Source organism: Lipotes vexillifer, unplaced genomic scaffold (genome assembly GCF_000442215.2).
Source record: "Lipotes vexillifer unplaced genomic scaffold, Lipotes_vexillifer_v1.1 scaffold138, whole genome shotgun sequence".
NCBI classification, from domain to species: domain Eukaryota; kingdom Metazoa; phylum Chordata; class Mammalia; order Artiodactyla; family Lipotidae; genus Lipotes; species Lipotes vexillifer.
The window spans coordinates 2,661,744-2,682,578 of NW_006797971.1; the positions used below are offsets into that span (position 1 = coordinate 2,661,744).

At 33.8% G+C, this 20,835-nt stretch overlaps 1 protein-coding gene across 1 annotated transcript in view; it reads left to right on the plus strand.

Annotated features, from left to right (window-relative positions):
* KANSL1L (KAT8 regulatory NSL complex subunit 1 like) overlaps positions 1-20,835 on the plus strand; it is a 126,439-nt gene that overhangs the window by 60,385 nt on the left and 45,219 nt on the right. The window contains exon 5 of the mRNA XM_007470022.1: positions 15,051-15,255. Within this exon, the coding sequence (XP_007470084.1) occupies positions 15,051-15,255 (205 nt within the window). The remainder of the gene's footprint in view (positions 1-15,050; positions 15,256-20,835) is intronic.

Genomic DNA, 20,835 nt, shown 5'->3' on the forward strand with positions numbered 1-20,835 from the left:
GGGAAAGAGCTAGAGATGGGAAATGTAGAGATACATACCACAAAATTATGGAGGGACCTTATGACAGGAGAAATCTACTTGTTCCTTGAAAGTGGAGTGAAAGAGATTAAAATGGATGTAGATGCAGTTGTTTATAATGTGACTATAGCTAAATTAAAAGTAGGAAAGGGGGCTGAAGGAGTTTGGTAAAGGTTCGGATAGACATTGACAAGTAAAACACAGCCCCTTCCCTGTGTTTTCCTCTATTCCCTTCCTTATTTAGTAGCAGAGAAGCCTACCCCTGAATAAGGATGGTATGTGATTTCTAAGGGTTTTTTTTTTGTTTTTTTTTTTTAGTATCTTAACTATATTGTGAAAAGTACATGATATTTGTAAAACTATTAAAGTATTATTTAATTGAATTTTTAATAAAATAAATGCATAGTAGTGAAATTCTATAAATTTAACAGATTATTCTACATTACTCATATTTAAGAATGTTACCATAAATTTTGAAAATTAATAGGATATATAATTTCACATTATAGTAATATATGAAAAAGTTTTGATTTAGGGATATCTGTATTGAAGCAGTGTGAAATTTATCTATTTATGAACCTTTTGACTCTGGGAGTAAAATGGCAAATGAGGCCTAATTTTATTTCTTGTATCTTTCTGTTTTTCCAATATTATTGTTATTTTTTTTCTTTACATATAGTTTTATATGAACGAAACATCTTTCAAACTTAAAGCTTTTCAGGAGTAAGGGCTTAGTCTAATTAATGTTATTCAAGCTTGATACTTAACCACAAAGCACTTTCTGAAGGTATCCTATTAAGCATATAAATAGTATTCATTTTATGTATTTAAGTAAATGTGAAGGTAAGAAAATTCATCATTTGAGAATTTTTAAAATTCAGGTAAAATGTACATACCATAAAGTTTACCATTTTAACCATTTTTAAGTTTAGTGGCATTGAGTAATTCACATTTTTGTCAATAGTTGCCATCCTCCATCTCCAGAACTTTTTTCATCTTCCTGAATTGAAACTGTATATCCATTTCATAATAACTCCACATTCTTCCTTCTTCCCAGTTCTTAGCAACCACCTTTCTACTTTATATCTCTATGAATTCGACTACTCTGGGTACCTCATATAAGTGAAATCATACAGTATTTAACCTTTTGTGACTGCCTTATTTCACTTAGCATAAAGTTGTCAAGTTTCATCCATATTGTAGCTTGTGTCAACATTCCCTTTTTAAAGGAATAAAATTGTTTTATGTATAGACCTTTTTTTTTTAACTTTAAATCAGTTTACTGACATAGTAACACAACACACTTGCTTCCCTGACCCCCCCATCCCCCTCACCCAATCTAGATCTCTCCCACTTCCTTCTCCCTTAGAACAAGCTGTTCAGTGAAAACAGAAAAGGGCAGACCACTTCTGCATCCCCAGTCCCATGCCTAAGCCCTGTGGAGCAGGTCTCAGGCGCTACTCGGAACCTGTTAGGGAGGGAGGGGGAAAGTTAGCACTAGACTCAGCTAGGCAGAGGCATCCAATCCCCAAGAACAGATTCCCCCACAGCACCCAGGCCCTGAGTTGCTATTTTATTGGGACCAATTTTGTTTATCCATTGATCCTTATATGAACATTTGGGTTGCTTCCTCCACCTTCTGGCTAGTGTGAATAATGCTTCTATGAACATGGGTATACAAATATTTGTTTGAGTTCCAGCTTTTCATTTTTTGGATATGTACCCAGAAGGGGAATTGGGGAATTGAATAAGAGTTTTTTTAATTGTTTACTTAGAAAATTAGAAATTATTGAATGTCGTTAATGATATTTCTAAGCCAAAATCTTAAAAAAAGCAAGAACCCAGAAAAGTAAACAAAGCACAGCAATCTACTTTGTCTGAGGCCAAATTCTGTCAAAATTAAGTTGAGGTTTTGATAGCTTTCTGGGAAAAGAGAAAAATCAAAGCCAAATCCAGGAAAATCAAGTGAAGTTTTAATAGCTTATGGGGTTAGAAGATGATAAATCAAAGCCCATGGCTTTGCCTATAGTAGGGCGATAAAATGAAATCCTGCCTATATTTATCTGAGATCACCTTCCTCCAGGAGTTACACCTTCACAGTAGATGTAAATAAGACAGAAAACTGATTCCCTTTCCTGAACCCTCCTACACTGTTGGTGGGAATATAAATTGGTACAGCCACTATGGAAAACAGTATGGAGTTTCCTTAAAAAACTAAAAATAGAGTTGCCATATAATCCAGCAATCCCACTGCTGGGCATATATCCAGAGAAAAACTCTAATCTGAAAAGATTCATGCACCCCAGCGTTCATAGCAGCACTATTTACAATACATGTAATACAAATACAAGCCAAAACATGGAAGCAACTTAAATGCCCATCAGTAGATGAATGGATATGTTTACAATAACCAGGACATGGAAGCAACCTAAGTGTCCACCAACAGATGAATGGATAAAGAAGATGTGGCATGTGTATACAATGGAATATTACTCAGCCATAAAAAGAAGTGGAATTGAGTTATTTGTGGTGAGGTGGATGGACCTAGAGTCTGCCATACAGAGTGAAGTAAGTCAGAAAGAGAAAAACAAATACCATATGCTAACACATATATATGGAATCTAAAACAAATAAAATGGTCATGAAGAGCCTAGGGGCAAGATGGGAATAAAGACACAGACCTACTAGAGAATGGACTTGAAGATATGGGGAGGGGGAAGGGTAAGCTGGGACAAAGTGAGAGAGTGGCATGGACATATATACACTAGCAAATGTAAAATAGATAGCTAGTGGGAAGCAGCCACATGGCACAGGGAGATCAGCTCGGTGCTTTGTGACCACCTAGAGGGGTGGGATAGGGAGGGTGGGAGGGAGGGAGACACAAAAGGGAAGAGATATGGGAACATATGTATACGTATAAGTGATTCACTTTGTTATACAGCAGAAACTAACACACCATTGTAAAGCAATTATACTCCAATAGAGATGTTAAAAAAAATAGACAAATGGATAAAGAGAATGTTGTGTATACACACACACACACACACACACACACACACACACACACACACACACACACACAGTGGAATGCTACTCAGCCATTAAAGAATGAAATAATGCTATTTACGGCAACATGGATGGACCTAGAGATTATTATACTAAGTGAAGTAAGTCAGACAGAAAGACAAATACCATATGTCATCACTTTTATATGGGATCTAAAATATGATACAAATGAACTTATTTACAAAACAGAAGCAGACTCACAAACACAGAAAACAAACTTATGGTTACCAAAGGGGAAAGGAGTGGGAAAGAGCTAAATTAGGAGTTTGGGATTAGTAGATACAAACTACTATATATAAAATAGATAAACAACAAGATCGTACTGTATAGCCCAGGGAACTATATTCAATATCCTGTAATAAACCATAATAGAAAAGAATATGGAAAAGAATATATATTCATATTCTTTTTCATATCCTTTGCTGTACATCAGAAACTAACACAACCTTGTAAATCAACTATACTTCAATTAAAAAAAAAACTGTTTCCCTTTTCCCATTCCTGGGGCACCATGGGGAGAGTTGTCTTGGTGCTGAGCACAGCAGAAGATAAAATTAAAAAAGCAAACCTACTTTGAGATAGTGTGACCATGGTGGGGACTTTGACATGGATTTTCAGTCCAAATTTGTATCAATGAGTAATCCAAGGAATGCCTAGTTTAAAATGGTTCTAGAATGGATGACACTACAATGGTTCTAGAATGGATGATGACAGAGGCAAATGCAGATTCTCTCTAGAGGAAGGCACCTTCTTTCTTAGGCCCAGGAAATCCTCATGAATAATTTGTCAAGAGCAGTGATCAGCACACAGTCAAATATAATCAAACATGAGGACACAGGGCAAAGACAGTAAGAATAAGCAGAAAATAACAGCAAAAGCAGATCATGAAGTTTTCAGATATTCGAATTATCAAATGCTGATTATTTAAAAAACAGTGCTTATTCTGATTTTAGCAATAAAAGAGGCTTAAAAATACCTGCAGGGAAGAGTCTATAAAAGTGACTAGCACATTTGAAAAAGGTCCAAAATTTCTGAAAAATGCTGAAATTAAAAACCAAGTGAGTTTGGCGGCACTGTGGACACAATTGGAGACAGAATTCATAATGTAAAAGACAGATTAGAAGAAAAGTTCCAGAATATAGGAAAAGAGACAAAACAGTGGAAAATACAAGAGTCATTTAAAAATGTGGAGAACATGGACTTCCCTCATGGTCCCATGGTTAAGACTCCATGCTTCCACTGCAGGGGGCATGGGTTCAATTCCTGGTTGGGAAACTAAGATCCCACATGCCACCAGGTGCAGCCAAAAATAACAAAATGTGGAGACTATATTGAGCAGGTCTAATATGAGACTTAATTAGAGGCCTGGAAGATGAGATAGAGACTGGAGCAGAAGCAATAGTTGAGGAGGTATTGGATGAAAAGTTACCTGATCTAATGAAAGACATCACATTCAGGAAGTCAAACACAGATTCCTGAGCAGGACAAATAAAAAGAAGTATACCCCTAGAAATAGGAAATGTGGGGGGAAAAGCAAAAACAGAAACAAATGGAATATCTAAAAGCAACAGTCAGGGCAGGAAAGGAGGAAGACATTACCTTAATTGAAGCCAGAGTTCAGCTGACAACTGACTTCTCAAGAGTAATAATAGGAGCCAGAGTACAGTGAAATGATATCTTCATTGTGTTGAAAGAAAATAACTGTCTATCTAGAAATTCTATATTCAGAGAAAACACCTTTCAAGTCTGACCTTGAAACACAATTGTTTTCAGACAAAGCAAAATTGAGAGTATGTCACCAGTAGACTCTAATTAATGATAACCATAAAGGGAATGTTTCAGGCAGTGGAAAGTGATGATCCTTTTGAGAGATGCAAGACGGGATGAAGAACAAATAATATGGTAATAACTATATGGTTATAAGTGAACAAACAGTAGAAAATATGTCTAGTAGGGTTAAAAAAATTCCATGGCAACAACAGCATATAGGCCAGGAGGAAGGTAAATGGATTTAAGTTGTTCTCAGGAAGCTGGTAAAAGTACAGAAGTTCCTTGACTTACAATGGTCAGACTTACAGTTTTTCAACTTTATGATGGTGCGAAAGTGATATGTATTCAATAGAAACTGTATGTCAAATTTTGAATTTGGATCTTTTCCTGGTCTAGTGATATGTGGCATGATAATCTCTCGTGACGCTGGGCAGTGGCAACAAGCTGCAGCTCCCAGACAGCCACAAATCATGAGGGTAAACAGCCAATATACTTACTTTCTGCACCCATGCAACTATTCCATTTTTCACTTTCAGTATAGTATTCAATAAGTTACATGAGGTATTCAACATTTTATTATAAAATAGGCTTTGTGTTAGGTGATTTTACCTCACTGTAGGCTAATATCAGTATTCTGAGCATGTTTAAGGTAGTCTAGGCTAAGCTATGATGTTTGGGATTATATGCATTTTTGACTTAAAATATTTTCAATTTACAATGGGTTTATCAGGATGTAACCCCATCATAATTTGAGAAAGATCTGTACTGATTTAACTTTTGATGTTTCTACATTAAGTATGATGGAGAGGTCCACATGTGACAGGTTTCTTAGGTGCTGATAATGTTCCTTTTCTTGACCTGAGTGGTAATTATGGGACAGTGGAGGAGTAGGTGAGGTATTACTTCATATATACAAGTTACATATACCTTCTCAAAAGATAAATGTTTTATGTACTTAACTATAGGTATCTTATATTTTACAATGAAAAAGTTAAAATTGGGTAAAAATTGTACACTTCAAAAAGGATAAATAGAAAATACAATTTTTAGTACTACATTGTTAAAATTTTAACCATAAAATACCAAAATTTTAAGGTAGAAGTAGGAATGTGATATTTAATTCGTTGAAAGTGAAACAAAGAGAATTAAATCTCACTTCAATGTTACCTTAAAAATTACTGGTAGAGGGCTTCCCTGGTGGCGCAGTGCTTGAGAGTCCGCCTGCCGATGCAGGAGACGCGGGTTCGTGCCCCGTTTCGGGAAGATCCCACATGCCGCGGAGCGGCTGGGCCCGTGAGCCATGGCCACTGAGCCTGCGCGTCCGGAGCCTGTGCTCCGCAAATGGGAGAGGCCACAACAGTGAGAGGCCCGCATAACGCAAGGAAAAAAAAAAAAAAAAAAAAAAATTACTGGTAGAGACTGATCCAGTTATTGGTTTCATTATGGTATCTAAATATTGATATTCTCTTCTAAAAATTTTGTAGTCTTAACCAACATTTGACAGTCATTAAGTCTACACTGTAACCCAGTTTCTACAATTCTATCATCTTAAATGGCACATGTTTTATCTACTAAAATGTAGTATATCACTCATCAGGTCATCAACTAAGAGTTTTAAGGATGTCTTGCAGTAAACATACCAGCTACTGGGAGATAGTATATAATATATATTAAAATTGTGGATATATTTCTTTCAAATCCTTAGCAGCCTACTGGTCATTGATTTACAACTATTCTTACTCTTTTAAAGAAGTACTTCAGTGTGGCCAGAGTTACGATAAGTATTTAAGGGCATATGTAGAGCCTTATAGGCCAGCTATTACTGAAGACTCCTGTCACATAGGTACTAGGAGTCACTGAGGTACCACCTATTTTTCCATCATATCTCTTGGGAAGATAAAAATTTGCTGACTTGTTTTTGGTCTACCTAATTTGTTTGGGACTCTGTAATTAAACCAAGTACTGTTAAACCCAGGTAAACACACTGTTGGATTTTATTCTCATTACACTAAACATACCTTCTCAAAAGACCATCTTGGGCATTTAATCTCCTTCTTCCCCTCTAGAAGGTTTTAACTTTTGTTAATTCTTAATTATAGTGGTTTTTAATTTAGTGGTTTGTGGGTTGCTTGAGATTTTGGAAGTATACTTTTTTACATATACTTACATATACTTTTTGTTTTGACATTTTGTGACCTTGAGCAAGTCCATTAATCTCTTTACATCTCACTTTTTTTATCCTAAATTTACTGGAATACAAATATTTTCTAAAGTAGTTTCTAATGCTAATATTCTTCAATTAAATGCTTATTTGTAAGGAATTCCATTTTTTCAAATTAAAAATAAAAACAAAAAGGTCTCAATACAGCCTAAAATGTATATCTTTTTGTAACATCACTATTGTGCTTTGCTTTTGATGTTTTATGTTAGCTTAAACCTAGAGATTTAGTGAATAAAGCGAAATTACTATACTCAACATATCTTAGTAACTTTAAAGGATAATCTAGAAGTTATTATGGAAAGAAGTACCCAAGACAGTAGGAGAAATGATAATTCTATTCAAATGTTAAAAACTTTCAAATAAGCCATTTGGGAAGAATTGTTTAAGTAAAATTTATTACACATTGCCTTGCTTGGATGATACTGAACTTAATTCAGTTTTTCTTTGGTAACTCAAGCTCATCACTATGACTACATCCTCAGAGGCTACTGAGATTAATAATTGTTTATCTATAAAAGAATTCACTTAATAGTCAACAAATACCTACAAATACCTACTGAGTGATGGCAGTGTGCCAGGCTTTGGATTGTATTGGGATATGATGTTGAACAAAACCAAGTGTGATCTCTGACCTTATGGTATAGAGTCTAATTGGGTAAAAATGACATCAACCAAATAATCACACAAATAAATGTGAAATTTAAAATCCTGATCAAATGCTATGAAGAAAACTCACTCACTGCATTGTTAAAATCGTTTTGGAATCAGATGGGTCTGAGATCAGTCCTAACTCTGCAACTTGGTAGCATTGTGATTTTAGGCAACTTTCTAAATCACAGTTAAAATGAGAATAGTTTGCTTCCTGGGTTGTTGTGAGGATCAAATGAGATGACAAGTGTGATACAATTTTGTTATTATTTTTTACTTGTTTATTATCTGTGTCCTCCTGGATGAGAATGTAAGCTCCATGAGAGTAGGAATTTTTTTGGTCTGTCTTATTAACTGCTATATTCCTAGCATCTAGATCAGCGAGTCATAACATGGACACGAATAAATATTTTTTGAATGAACGGAATGACTTTTAAGATTTCTTTCAGGTAATCAGCATTCAAAAAAAAATATTTTGTACTTATTTGCTTTTTCTCTCCCATAGTCAGATGGGTATTTCAATTGTTGGTCTCATGGCTGTCTCCTGAAATTCTGCTTCCTCTCATCAAATTTAACTCTGGACTAGAAAATCAGATAACCAAAGTTAGAGTGGTAGAAGTACCTGTACTGTAATAAGAGACATTCTGTAGTAAGAGAGAAGGCCTCTCTCTTAATAGTAACAGGAGTGAGCTTTCATACATGGACTTACTAAGATCTTTTTTGGTTATTTAAAAGAGTTTTGCAATTTCAGCTGTATTCTGTATATTTGGACTTACCAGATAAGTAAACTCATAAGTGCTTCTAATAAAGCATTCTCATTCTAGCTTTATATCACATTATATCATAAGTTTGGTATATAGTTAGGTTGGAAGAAATTTAAATTTTGAATTTTTAAAGTTTGGTTACCTATATTCTATGTATTAATATTAGTGGACCATGTAGAACTTAATGCTTGATATAATTTTTAAAAAATATTTAAGATAATTTTTATAATATCCTAATGATCTTTTTCTTTCAATGTCTAAAGTAAATTCACTTGGTTAATTATTTTTCAGGGCAGCTGTTTTGTCCACTTTTTATTTATTGATTCCCAACCCCCATCTCTTATTTAATGGCAGTATCTCCTAGAACTCAGAATTGTTTTCTTAGCTTTATTAATCTTGGCAGCAGGGTTTAAGATGAGTCACCAGGAACTGAGCAGCTGAAAAGATTGAGTCTTCAAACAAATGAAGCATTACATTTTACCATGATAGAGACAGTTATTGGTTTTTAGATCTCATACTCTAAAATGAAGATAAAATGTTGTAAATGCATCCTTATTTACCCCATGGGGTATTATCTCTGGGAAAGTGAATTTCTACTTGAAATAATGGCTAGATTTTTGTTGTTGTTTGTTTTTGCTTTGATGAGTCCCAGAATATGATATGAAGTTAAATTCCAATTAATCATTGTCATGCTACTTAATTCCACTAATGATAATTATCTCACGAAATGCAACGATTCTTTCTAATTGGGCATCACAATTGAAAAACTGCCGATAAACTGGTAAACTAATAACATATAAAGTAATTCTTTTACCCTCATAATATTTTCAATAGTCACTTCTCAGTTATGAGAAAACATTTTTAGCAGCAAATTCCAGGCTGAAGTTTTCAACATAATTTTGGGTTTCTATGAGTGTCATTAACTATTGTATTAGCTAGATATACAACATCAATAAGGAACTAAAACTTCTCCTGCTGTGTTTTTAAAATAATACCAGTAAGAATTATTTTCTTTTGTAAAAACTTTATTTTTCCCTTTTAACCTCTATTAATATAAGTCTAAAACTTAATGTTATAGGAAATGTTTAAATAAATTGTGATGCAACCACTGGAAGGCATATCACATAACTATTAAAAAATTATGTGTAGGGCTTCCCTTGTGGCGAAGTGGTTGAGAGTCCACCTGCCGATACAAGGGACACGGGTTTGGGCCCTGGTCTGGGAAGATCTCACATGCTGTGGAGCAGCTAGGCCTGTGAGCCATGGCCGCCGAGCCTGCATGTCCAGAGCCTGTGCTCCACAACAGGAGAGGCCACAACAGTGAGAGGCCCGCGTACCACAAAAAAAAAAAATTATGTGTATAGAAGGGATGTAGTCATATAGGAGCATACTTCCTTTGGAATGTTAGGTGGAAAAATCAGGATGCCAAAATCATTGTACAGTATGATTTCATAGGGAAAAAAAAGATTTGAAGGATAAAAATTAAAGTTTTTATTAAAGCTATATTTGTGTTTAGATGATGAGATTTTGAAAAATATTTTAGCTTTTATTTTTTTCAACTTTTTTCTATTTGCAAATTTTCCTTTAAAATGAAAAATAATAATTAGTAAAATAGAAAGTCTCAATTTCAAACTGTATCTTATATGTCAGAAAAACAGCTCACAGATTATATTGAAGAATCTGAACTGTACTCCCAAACTATAGATTAGCTAGAAATGTTTGGCAAATTTTATGTCACAATACTCAGAACAATATAACTATCATATTGGCTTCCTAGTCCCTTTGCCTTTATGCTTTATAATTTCAAGTCCCACTTGAAATTAAGAGCCAGAGATAAGAATAGCAAATAACACTGCAATAGTCAGTCTCTTTATTATGAAAAAGCTTTAACATATAGAAAGCATAGCAAAGTGAGTCAACTTACTCCCAGCTTTAACAGTTGTCAAGATTTTGCTACTCATTTCAGCTATTTCCCTTACTGACACATTTTTTTCCTATGCTTTTAAAAAATAAATTCTATTGATTGTTATTTTAACTGTAAATACTTCTGTATATTTCTCTGATAAGCTTTTCTCCAACATACCCACCATGTTGTTATCATCTGCTTTTTTTTATTATTCTTATATTAGTCATAATTTATTACTATCATGAAATTCTCTATATTCATATTTTTCCAGTTGTCTCAAAATCATCTTTTTATGATTTTGTTAGAATAATTTGTTATTCTAACCAATTTGTTTGTTAGGGTAATTTGTTAGAATCAGGACCCAAACAAAATCCATATTACATTTGGTTGTTATGTTACATTTTAAAATGTAAATATTAGAAATTCCTAATGCCAAAAAAAAAGACTGCAATTTTGGATGACATTTTTGTTTTCTTCTTATAAAATTATATAAGTTCATTGTATGAAAAGATAAAAATTCATAAAATACTAAGAAGAAAGTGGAAATCACTTATATTGCTCAGAGTATATTTCCTTCCTATCATTTTTTACATTATTTTCATAGTTGAGATCTATTGGAAGCCGTTTTATATCTTATTTCAAAGTATATCTGAAGCTTTCTATACTTAAAATTTTTTTTCCCCATTTTAATGGCTGCATTAAGTTGTACCTTAATTTTTTAGAACAGGTAAGTACCTTAATTTTTTTTAGGGGCCATATCTAATTTAGAATGCCATTTTACAGTGTACTCCAACACATTTTCTTGTTGCTACGGTTGAAGAGACTCGTATTTTTGAGTAAGGGGTCTAATTTTCCTCATTAATTCCTAGAGTAGGTGAAATGGGCTGGTTGATGCACTGTTTTCTCTATATGTAGCAGATAATGCCTGGATCTTGGTCCATTGGCCATTTGAGAGAGATGTTTGTTTTGCCCTGTGGAGGACAAGTAATGCCCCTAGTGGGCCATTTTAGTAAGTTTATAAAAAGTCCAATTTTATATAATTTCTTTAAAATATCATTGAATATATCTGAGTATATGATGCATTAATTTCTCCAAACATTATCAAGGGAAAGAAAGGTATTAAATTCAACTATTGGCAGGACTTTGGGCATCAGGGAAAGTTTGGAAAAGGTTGCACCTACCTTAGCTGCTATAGGTTGAAGTCATCAAAGAACTCCAAAAGATCAAAGTAGACTTGAAATAGACATAAGTTATGCAAAAATAGTGATTCTTAGGTGTGTACTTTTATGAATATATCCATTTCGTAGGGGTGTTATAACAAATCACCACTAAGTGTGTGGCTTAATATAACATATTTATTATTTCACAGTTCTGGAGGCTAGATGTTTTTAAAATCAAGGTGTCAGGCAGGGCCATGCTCTCTCTGAAAGTTTCTGGGAAGAATCCATCCTTGCCTTTTCCTGGCTTCTGGCAGTTCCCAGCAGTCCTTGGCGGTTTTGGCTTCTCTTCTCTGTCTTCACATGGCATTATTCCCTGGGTGGATCTCTTCCTTAATTCTGTGTCTCTTCTTATAAGGACATCAGTGATTGGATATAGGACCTACCCTAATCCAGTATGACCTCATTTTACCTAATTATATCTGCAAAGACTGTATTTCCAAGTAAGGTCACAATCTGAGGTTCCTGGTGGATGTAAATATTGTGAGGACACTGTTCAGCCCAGTATAGCAGGTGTGGGTATTTGTGTATATGAGTAGATTGGGAACTGGGGGGCTATCGTAAGTTCTTAGATAATACACATTATAATTCTCTTCTCCATTGTTGATTTCTACTTTTTCTTAAGTGTATTTAGTATAAGAATACATGAATGTGGGGGAAATGTTGAAAACAGTACTAAAACAGTAATTTAAAATTCTGTGTTGAATAATTATTCTCTGCTGCTGTTCCTTGAGATTAAAAGATAAAAACAATTCCATGAATTCTTGTCTATTTATGGTTTCAGAATCCTAAATTTATAACCAGGATCCAAAGTTTCTTATTTACTAAAAGCATTTGAGCAGAGCGTTATAATGATTATTCCAGTCCTTCTAAAAAAATAATTTGGCTTAGGCAAAAGTTTATGAAATACTTGAATAATTTACTAAAAATTCTAGACTATCTTTCACTGAGTTTATTAAAAAATAGGTTGAAATTAGACTGTTCTTCCATATCCATCCACCATTATCACCACCCCCAAGATGACACCAAGAAGTTAGCTAATATATGTCCCCATAAACCCATATCTTTAGATTGTTTTATTAATTTTGATGCAAGTACATATTTGCAGAAATTGATTTTTGTAGGGATTTATAATAAAATATCAGTTAAAAGATTAATTGCCTCACTTCTGGGCCTTTTGTTTCTGTAGTAATCAGTATAGTAAAATTTTTATTTAAAAAATTCACTTGAAGTTTTCCATTTATACTCTGTAAAAGCAAAGTGAATGCCTATTGTTATCCATAAATATCTTAACTGCTAAGATTTTCTAAGATTGTAATAGAAAACCAATTATATCAGAAAGTCATTAAGTAACTGTTAGAGAAATTTAACAATGTTAATAAAATATGAATTTATGACTTTTGGCTTATTTTCTTAGATAAAGCTCTCGGTCATTTTGCACTTTTTAAATTAGAAGAAAAATTTTAAACTTTATCCATGCCTTCTCTTTTACAAATCAAAACATCTTATAGCTCTCATCTGCTTATTATTCTTATAAATTTATAATGGGCATATATGATTATGAGATAAAATAAGGTACATCATATCTTACTATCAGAAACTAACTTTTTAAACCAAAGTTAGAGATTTAGAATGGAACTCAAGGCAGTGTAAATATGTAACTTATTTTTCTAAAAGGTCTCTTGTAGCCTTCTGTTTAGAGCTTCTTTTGGGTCTTAAACTAGAATGTTCCATGTTTACTCATTCACTAAACTAATTATTTAGGTGTAGTATGTGGTGTTATACATGCACTGTGCAAAGCACTGAGCTGGAGTGGGTAAATCTGCAAATATATATGTTTATATTTCTCCATTCATTCGATAAATATTTATTGAGTATTTGCTGTATGCAAGGTACAATATCAGGAACTTCTTGATACAAAGTTAAACAAAACAGACACAGTCTTTGTACTACTTACAGTCTTAGAAAAGGAGAAAGACATTAATCAGATAATAATACAAATAAATATAAACTTATCACCATGAAAAATACTATGAAGAAAAGGTGAATGGTACTATCAGAGCTCATAAGGGAATTTGACTTAGTCTTTGGAGGGGCTATGCAAGGGCTCAAAGACTTACCTGAGGAAATGACTTTTGAACTGAGAGCCAGATGATTATTGGAAATTATGTAAGTGAAGGAGGATGTGAGAAAATTCCAGGAAGCAGAAATTATATATAATAGTGAGTAGTGCGAGTTATTTGAAATGAAAGGAGGCAGTGCAGCTGGAACACAGGGAACCAGACGGAGTGTGATGCACGATGCAGTAGGAGAGCCAGCGGCAGGGGCCAGACCAATTTCCCTATACTGGTCTGGCCAGTAGTACATACTCAATTTTATTTATATATAGTCACCAAATTCCATATTTTATTTTGGTTTCACCAACATAAGCCATTCAGGTACTTTATTTCTGGTTTCTTATTACTATGTAAAGTTCTTGAATTACTTGCTTTATCTACAAGATAATAGAATATCTTATAGCAGCCGTAAATATTCAAAACCAATGATACTGCTGTAGAAAAACCATATCTTATGTTTACCATTAAACACTGATTCTACCTGAACCAAATAGCACATTTAGAATTCATATGTTGATTAGCAATATCACGTACAGCAGTTTCACTTGTTGATCTTAGAGTGCTAAGTTGACTAGCTTTCATCATATAAATAAGGTTGAAACTGGTATATTATAGTGCCCAAAAAGCCGAATATTTTATATATAATATACTGGTATAAATGAATTTAAATTTATGTGGTGACAAGCATTAACTTCCTCCTGATGTTCTGATGTTTTAAAATATTTAAATAAATGTTTAAAAATTAATATGAAGAATGATAAAATTATGCCTACTTCATGTGTAGTTTGTGTGATCTGTTTTAATATTTTATAGTTTGTGGCTTCTGTGTCATCAGAAGTTTAAAAAGATTCTTAAGATGTAGTCGGATTGCATCTTCGTTTCAAAATTCACTGAAACGATATGTAATGCTTACGTAAGAGCAGCTAATTATGTAGTGATGAGATTTTAGCCCTTTTAAAACCTGTAATCCTGTATAATTTCACCCTTATTCAAAAAGAATTTGATGTAAATAGTTTCAACACTGTGTAATATTCATGAATTATTGATTTACAGTGAACATTTACATTGTACTAGTGAACTCATGTAAGCATTTCTAACCTATGGGATATTTGTTTTGCAGGAGAAAATAGAAATTCTGTATTCACAACTTGAAATGCAATTTCCCATTAATATTAATTCTTTCATCGATTGTTACCACAAAATTGGCTAAAATTAATACTCTTCTGTCATAATAGATCAAGGTGATTTACATTTAGTTTTCTTTGTCTTTTTTGTTTGTTTTGTTTTATTCCCTCCACTCCCATTTATTTCATGGCATATCAGTGCTTCAGAGAATTTAGATGAGCTCTCTTCCTCCAGTAGCTGGTTACTTAACCAGAAGCACAGTAAGAAAAGGAGAAAAGACAGGACAAGATTGAAATCTCCATCCTTGACTATCATGAGTACAGCAGCTCGAACAAGGCCACTTCAGAGTTTCCACAAACGAAAGCTCTACAGATTGAGCCCTACTTTTTATTGGACTCCGCAGGTAAGGTCGCCTTTGGGAAAACATGAACAAAGATTTTACTGTCAATATATTTCACAAGTTAGAGGATATGAACTGTACACAGTTGTTTAGAATAAGTGGGATTTAATAATTTTTAAACATAGCAGTGTATTCTGAAACTTCTCACATTTCCATTTTTTTAAATCACTATTATGCTTAAACTAGTTTGAAAGAAATAGAAATGTACATATCAAGTTGATTTTAAAATTTTACTGGTAAGGGTGACAAGGAAAACACAAGTGTATTATATATTTGCCTTTTGCTTGATAAAGAAAAAAGTAACAATCTGCAGGGCTGTCAGTTATTTTGGAGGAAATGACATTGCTCTCCCTTTTATGTTTGGTATTTGTTAAACCTGGTGAGCACTCCTTTTTCATATAAGCAATGAAGTTTTAGATGACCATGCTTACCGTTTTTGCAAATAAAATATGCTTCATTAAAAGCGTTTATTTTGAAAAGCATATTTTTCATTTGTTAGCAACATGTTAGGTTTGCATCTTTCAGTGCATATCTAAATAAGCTGTGACGGAGGGCAAAATTATCTCTAGTTCTCATGGTATAATGTGATTTTTATCTATTATATTTTTTATATGCCAATATTAAATATTGTGGGAATGAATAATAATGGTGATGACTTGGGAAAATCTGGGAAATGTTTGATCAAGTTTATTTATTTATTTTTGCCTTATTTTACAATATATATATATTTTTTAACATCTTTATTGGAGTATAATTGCTTTACAATGGTGTTAGTTTCTGCTTTATAACAAAGTGAATCAGTTATACATATACATATGTTCCCATATCTCTTCCCTCTTGCGTCTCCCTCCCTCCCACCCTCCCTATCCCACCCCTCTAGGTGGTCACAAACCACCTAGCTGATCTCACTGTGCTATGTGGCTACTTCCCACTAGCTATCTATTTTAAATAATATGTCAAAGGAAAGAAATTATCCTTGATTTAATATTGTTTTTGATTATTACTACATTAACTATTTTTAAATATATTTCTATAAAAAATCAAGGTGCTTTGTTTCATTAGGAACCAATTTCAAATTTGGTTTTATAGGATCCTTTTATAAATAGGAACGTGAATTCTGACAAATTAATTTTTATTAATAGATTGATTTTTGCCATTTAGTAGTTCAGGTATTAGTAGTATGCTTTCCCAACTTGAAATTTTTAAGAAAGTTTTATTTCAGAATTTTAAGAAATTTTACATATTTAATTAACCTAATAGGAAAATATTTTATTTAAAGTTTTTATAAGAAATTATATTTTATTTAAGAATTTTTATTTAAAGTTACTACAAGCAATAGAGAAATAATATATTTGAAAATGATTTCATAATTTCATACTTATAAATAGAATTGTCTATCAAAAATATCTCACATGAATATGCCTTAATATTCTGACTGGAAGGAATCTATCTGAATAATTTAGGGGATTTGCTCAATATTACTATAATACTGCATATGCCTTGATAATATAAAGATTGGCCTGGAAAAGTGTGAACAAATTTAAACCTTTCAGCAAACAAAGGAAGAAACAAGTCTAACATTGTTACTAGTAGACCATATAATTTACCATATTCCAGTCATAATGCTAAGCATTTTCAGTACATTATTTTATTTAGTCCTCAAACATAAAGCTATGAGGCATTATCAATCCCACATTTAGATGCAGAAATTGAGGTTTAGGGAGATTAAGTAACTTTTCCAAGGTCATACAGCTAGTAAACAATAAGTCTGATTCCGAAGCCATGTTCCTATCCATTAGTACATTGATAACAACAAAAATAAACCAAATCTTTTTTTAATCAATATTTTTTATTGAAGTTGATCTACAGTATTGTGTTAATTTCTGCTGTACAGCAAAGTGATTCAGTTTTATGTATATATATATATATATATATATATATATATGCATTCTTTTTTTAATATTCTTTTCCATTATGGTTGTCATAGGATATTAAATATAGTTCTCTGTGCTATATACTAGGACCTTGTTGTTTATCCGTTCTCTGTATAAAAGCTTACATCTTCTAACCCCAACCTCCCACTCCATCCCTGCCCCAACCCCCTCCCCCTTGGCAACCAACCAACAGTCTGTTCTCTATGTCCATGATTCCATTTCTGTTTTCATGGATAGGTTCATCTGTGTCATATTTTAGATTCCACATATAAGTGATATCATATGGTATTTGTCTTTCTGTTTCTGACTTACTTCACTTAGTATGATTATCTCTAGTTGCATCCATGTTGCTGAAAATGGCATTATTTCATTCTTTTTTATGTATGAGTAGTATTCCATTGTATATATATATATGTACCACATCTTCTTTATCCATTCATCTGTTGACAGATATTTAGGTTGTTTCCGTGTCTTGGCTATTGTGAATAGTGCTGCTGTGAACACAAGGGTGCATGTATCTTTTTGAATTATAGTTTTGTCTGGATATATGCCCATGAGTGGGATTGCTGGATCATATGCTAATTCTATTTTTAGTTTTCTGAGGAATCTCCATACTGTTTTCCACAGTGGCTAAACCAAATCTTTTATGTGCTTGAAATCAGTAAAGACTGTATATTTGGGAATTGGAGAAGGGGCTTTATCTGGTTAGAGGCATTTAGAAATGCACCATAAAAGATGGGTTTTTAACGATAAACAGAATATTGAAAGGGTTTAGGGGGAGATTTAAAAAAGCACTTTAGTCATTGTAACAGAGGTGGGAAAAATGATGGAGAACAGCAAATGGCCCCACCCCCAACTTATCCCCCAAATTTCCAGGGTAATAATTATTTACCTTTCTAAATTTAATAAATGTCATTTCTCTCAGGAAGCCTTCCTTGATATTCCCACTCTGGGGTATATAATGATGTAGCACCCTGTGTTATAATAATAATTCATTATTTTATAATAATGTTCCATTTATTTTTCTGTCTTCTTATTACATTGTAAGTTTTTTGAGAACAGGAACTGTGTATTTCTGAACCTACAGGGCCTTGAACAGTAACTGTCCAATAGTATATGCTCAATAAATAATTAATATGTGAAAGAATTATTGTAGTGGAATGTAGAAAGATATTTAAAAGGCAATGGAGAGTGAGACTTTGTGTGTGTGTGTGTGTGTGTGTGTGTGTTTCCTTGATTTGCTTTGTGAAAGGGTCTAGAACAGTAATGTCTAATAGAACTTTCTGTAATGACGAAAATGCTCTATAAATATCTGTGCTGTCCAATATGGTAGCTACTAAGTACATGTAACTATTGACCACATGAAATGTGACTAGTGCAGCTGAGGAACTGAATTTTTATTTTTATTAATTTTGATTTAAATGGCCACATTTGGATAATGGCTACCAAATTGTATATGACAAGTCTAGACTCAAACTTACCATGATATCAGTGAGAACACGTGACACTCATTCTTGTTTTCTAATACTATTCCTTACTGAGAGGAAATATAGATCTTTGGAGAAGTGTCTGATCTCCAGGGTTGGGGAAGAGGGGCTATAAAATGGGCCTGGAATGTCTTATTGTTACCAGAAGGCAAGGAAGTGTTTAAAAAAATGATGGCATGTCAAAACAAAAAACAAAAATACCCAAGAGCTTGTTTGAAGAGGCTTCCACTGGCCAAATCTGGGGCTCTTTGAGCATTGAAATAGCTAAGGACAGTAATTAACCCAGTAAAAAGACAGGTAACCGTGAGTGTATCCTGATGAGAGAGAGAGAGAGAGAGAGAGAGAGAGATTAAAAGGGGAAAGGGAAGACTTTTGCATAGAGTAGGATACTGATTAACAAATGTGGAGTGAGCAGTCAAATTAGAGAATCATTGCAATAATCATAGTAAAGATTGGGTAAGAAGCATCAATGCATGAAAAGTCTGGATTGGGGAAAAGTTTGATGAGGAGCAGGATATTGATATTGTCTTAACTATATGGTAGAGAACCAGACAGTAACCTTGCCTGAGTGATCAAAACTAACGAAGCCTATGTCTGTTCAGAGAAGGGAACAGCCGAGAACAGTGACCTCCGGGTCCCAGGGTCCCTGTGGCACAGGCCATGCTGTGCAGGGGCTGGAGGAGAGGGCCCTAGTTGTGTGAGTTTGCCCTGGACTCAGCGGGAGGTAGTAGAGGTCAGCGTCAAACAGGCTGGGCTGGAGCAGCGGAAGGACAGGGGAGGAGCCAGCACTCCTGAGACCCACCAAGGCCCTGGATGACACTGATGTGAGAAACACAGCAACCAAAGACAGTGTGTGGACTTGGTTTGGGTCTTGATTTGAACAAGAACCCTGAAAAGACATTTTTGAGATCATTGGGAAAAATTGACCACAGCTGATGATTAAATGATGTTCAGGAATAATTGATAATTTTGTTGGTGTGATAATGATATTGTGGTTATGTGAGGAAAAGGCCTTACTTTTAAGAGATGCATTCAGTAGTGAAATGGGTAACATGACAATGTTAAGAATTTGCTTGAAAATATCAGAGCAAAGCAATGAAGTGAAGGAAAGAAAAGGAGAAGAGGATGGATGAAGTGAGAGCAGTAAAAGGTTAATTTGGAGAGGTAGGTACATAAGGGATCACTATATTATTCTCCCTGCTTTTGCGTATGTTTAAAAACTTGAACAATAAGAAAAATAAAAAAACTAATGTAGCCTATTAGAAGGATACAATACCACTATGTAGTATTCTGACCAGACATACATAACCTGAATTTAATCATGAGGAAACATCAGACAAAGCCAAAATCAGAAACATGCTATTAAGAAATGAAAACTGGCCTGTATACTTAAAAAAAAAAAAAAAAAAAGCCAATGTAATAAAAGCCAAGGAAGCCTGAGGAACTTCTTCAGATTGAAAGAGAGACTAAGATATATGACAACTGAATGAATATATGGTCCAGATCACAGTTCTTTTGGAGGGAAAATATGGGGACAATTGACAAAACTGGACTATTGATGCTAGATTATATTAAAATATTGTATCAATGTTGAATTTTCTGAGTGTGATATTTTGCAGTTATGTAAGAAAATATACTTATTCTAGGAAACACACATTGAAATATTAAGGGATAAAATGGCTAAGGCATCCATTTTATGTCATAAATTAACTCCTATGCATCTAGAATGGTACTAGCTATGTAACATCCTTGGCAGAATTTAGAAAATAATTGTTTAAATCATTTTCTATAGTGTTTAACTCTCTAGGGTACTGGTTGAGAACAGCTTATATAAGGGCAATGGAGAGAGGTGGCAGTCTTCCACTACTAGGTAGCATATAGTATAGATAGTTGGCCAATCAGTATTCTCACTGCAATAACTACATGTATAAGTTACCAAAAAAAATCATCATACTGTTAAAGACATTAGGGGGATTCTGGTTTCAGCTCCAACTTGTAAAGAGCTTGGAAGTTGTCACAACTGTACTTACAGTGAGAAAAAGGTGAACAAACTGAAAATCAGTGCCTTTTCATGAACCCATCAGGTAATTGAGGTTGCAGAGCAAACCGCCACCCCGAAATATGGAGCAACAGGCAAATCCGAAGAGTCACAGCCAAGATCT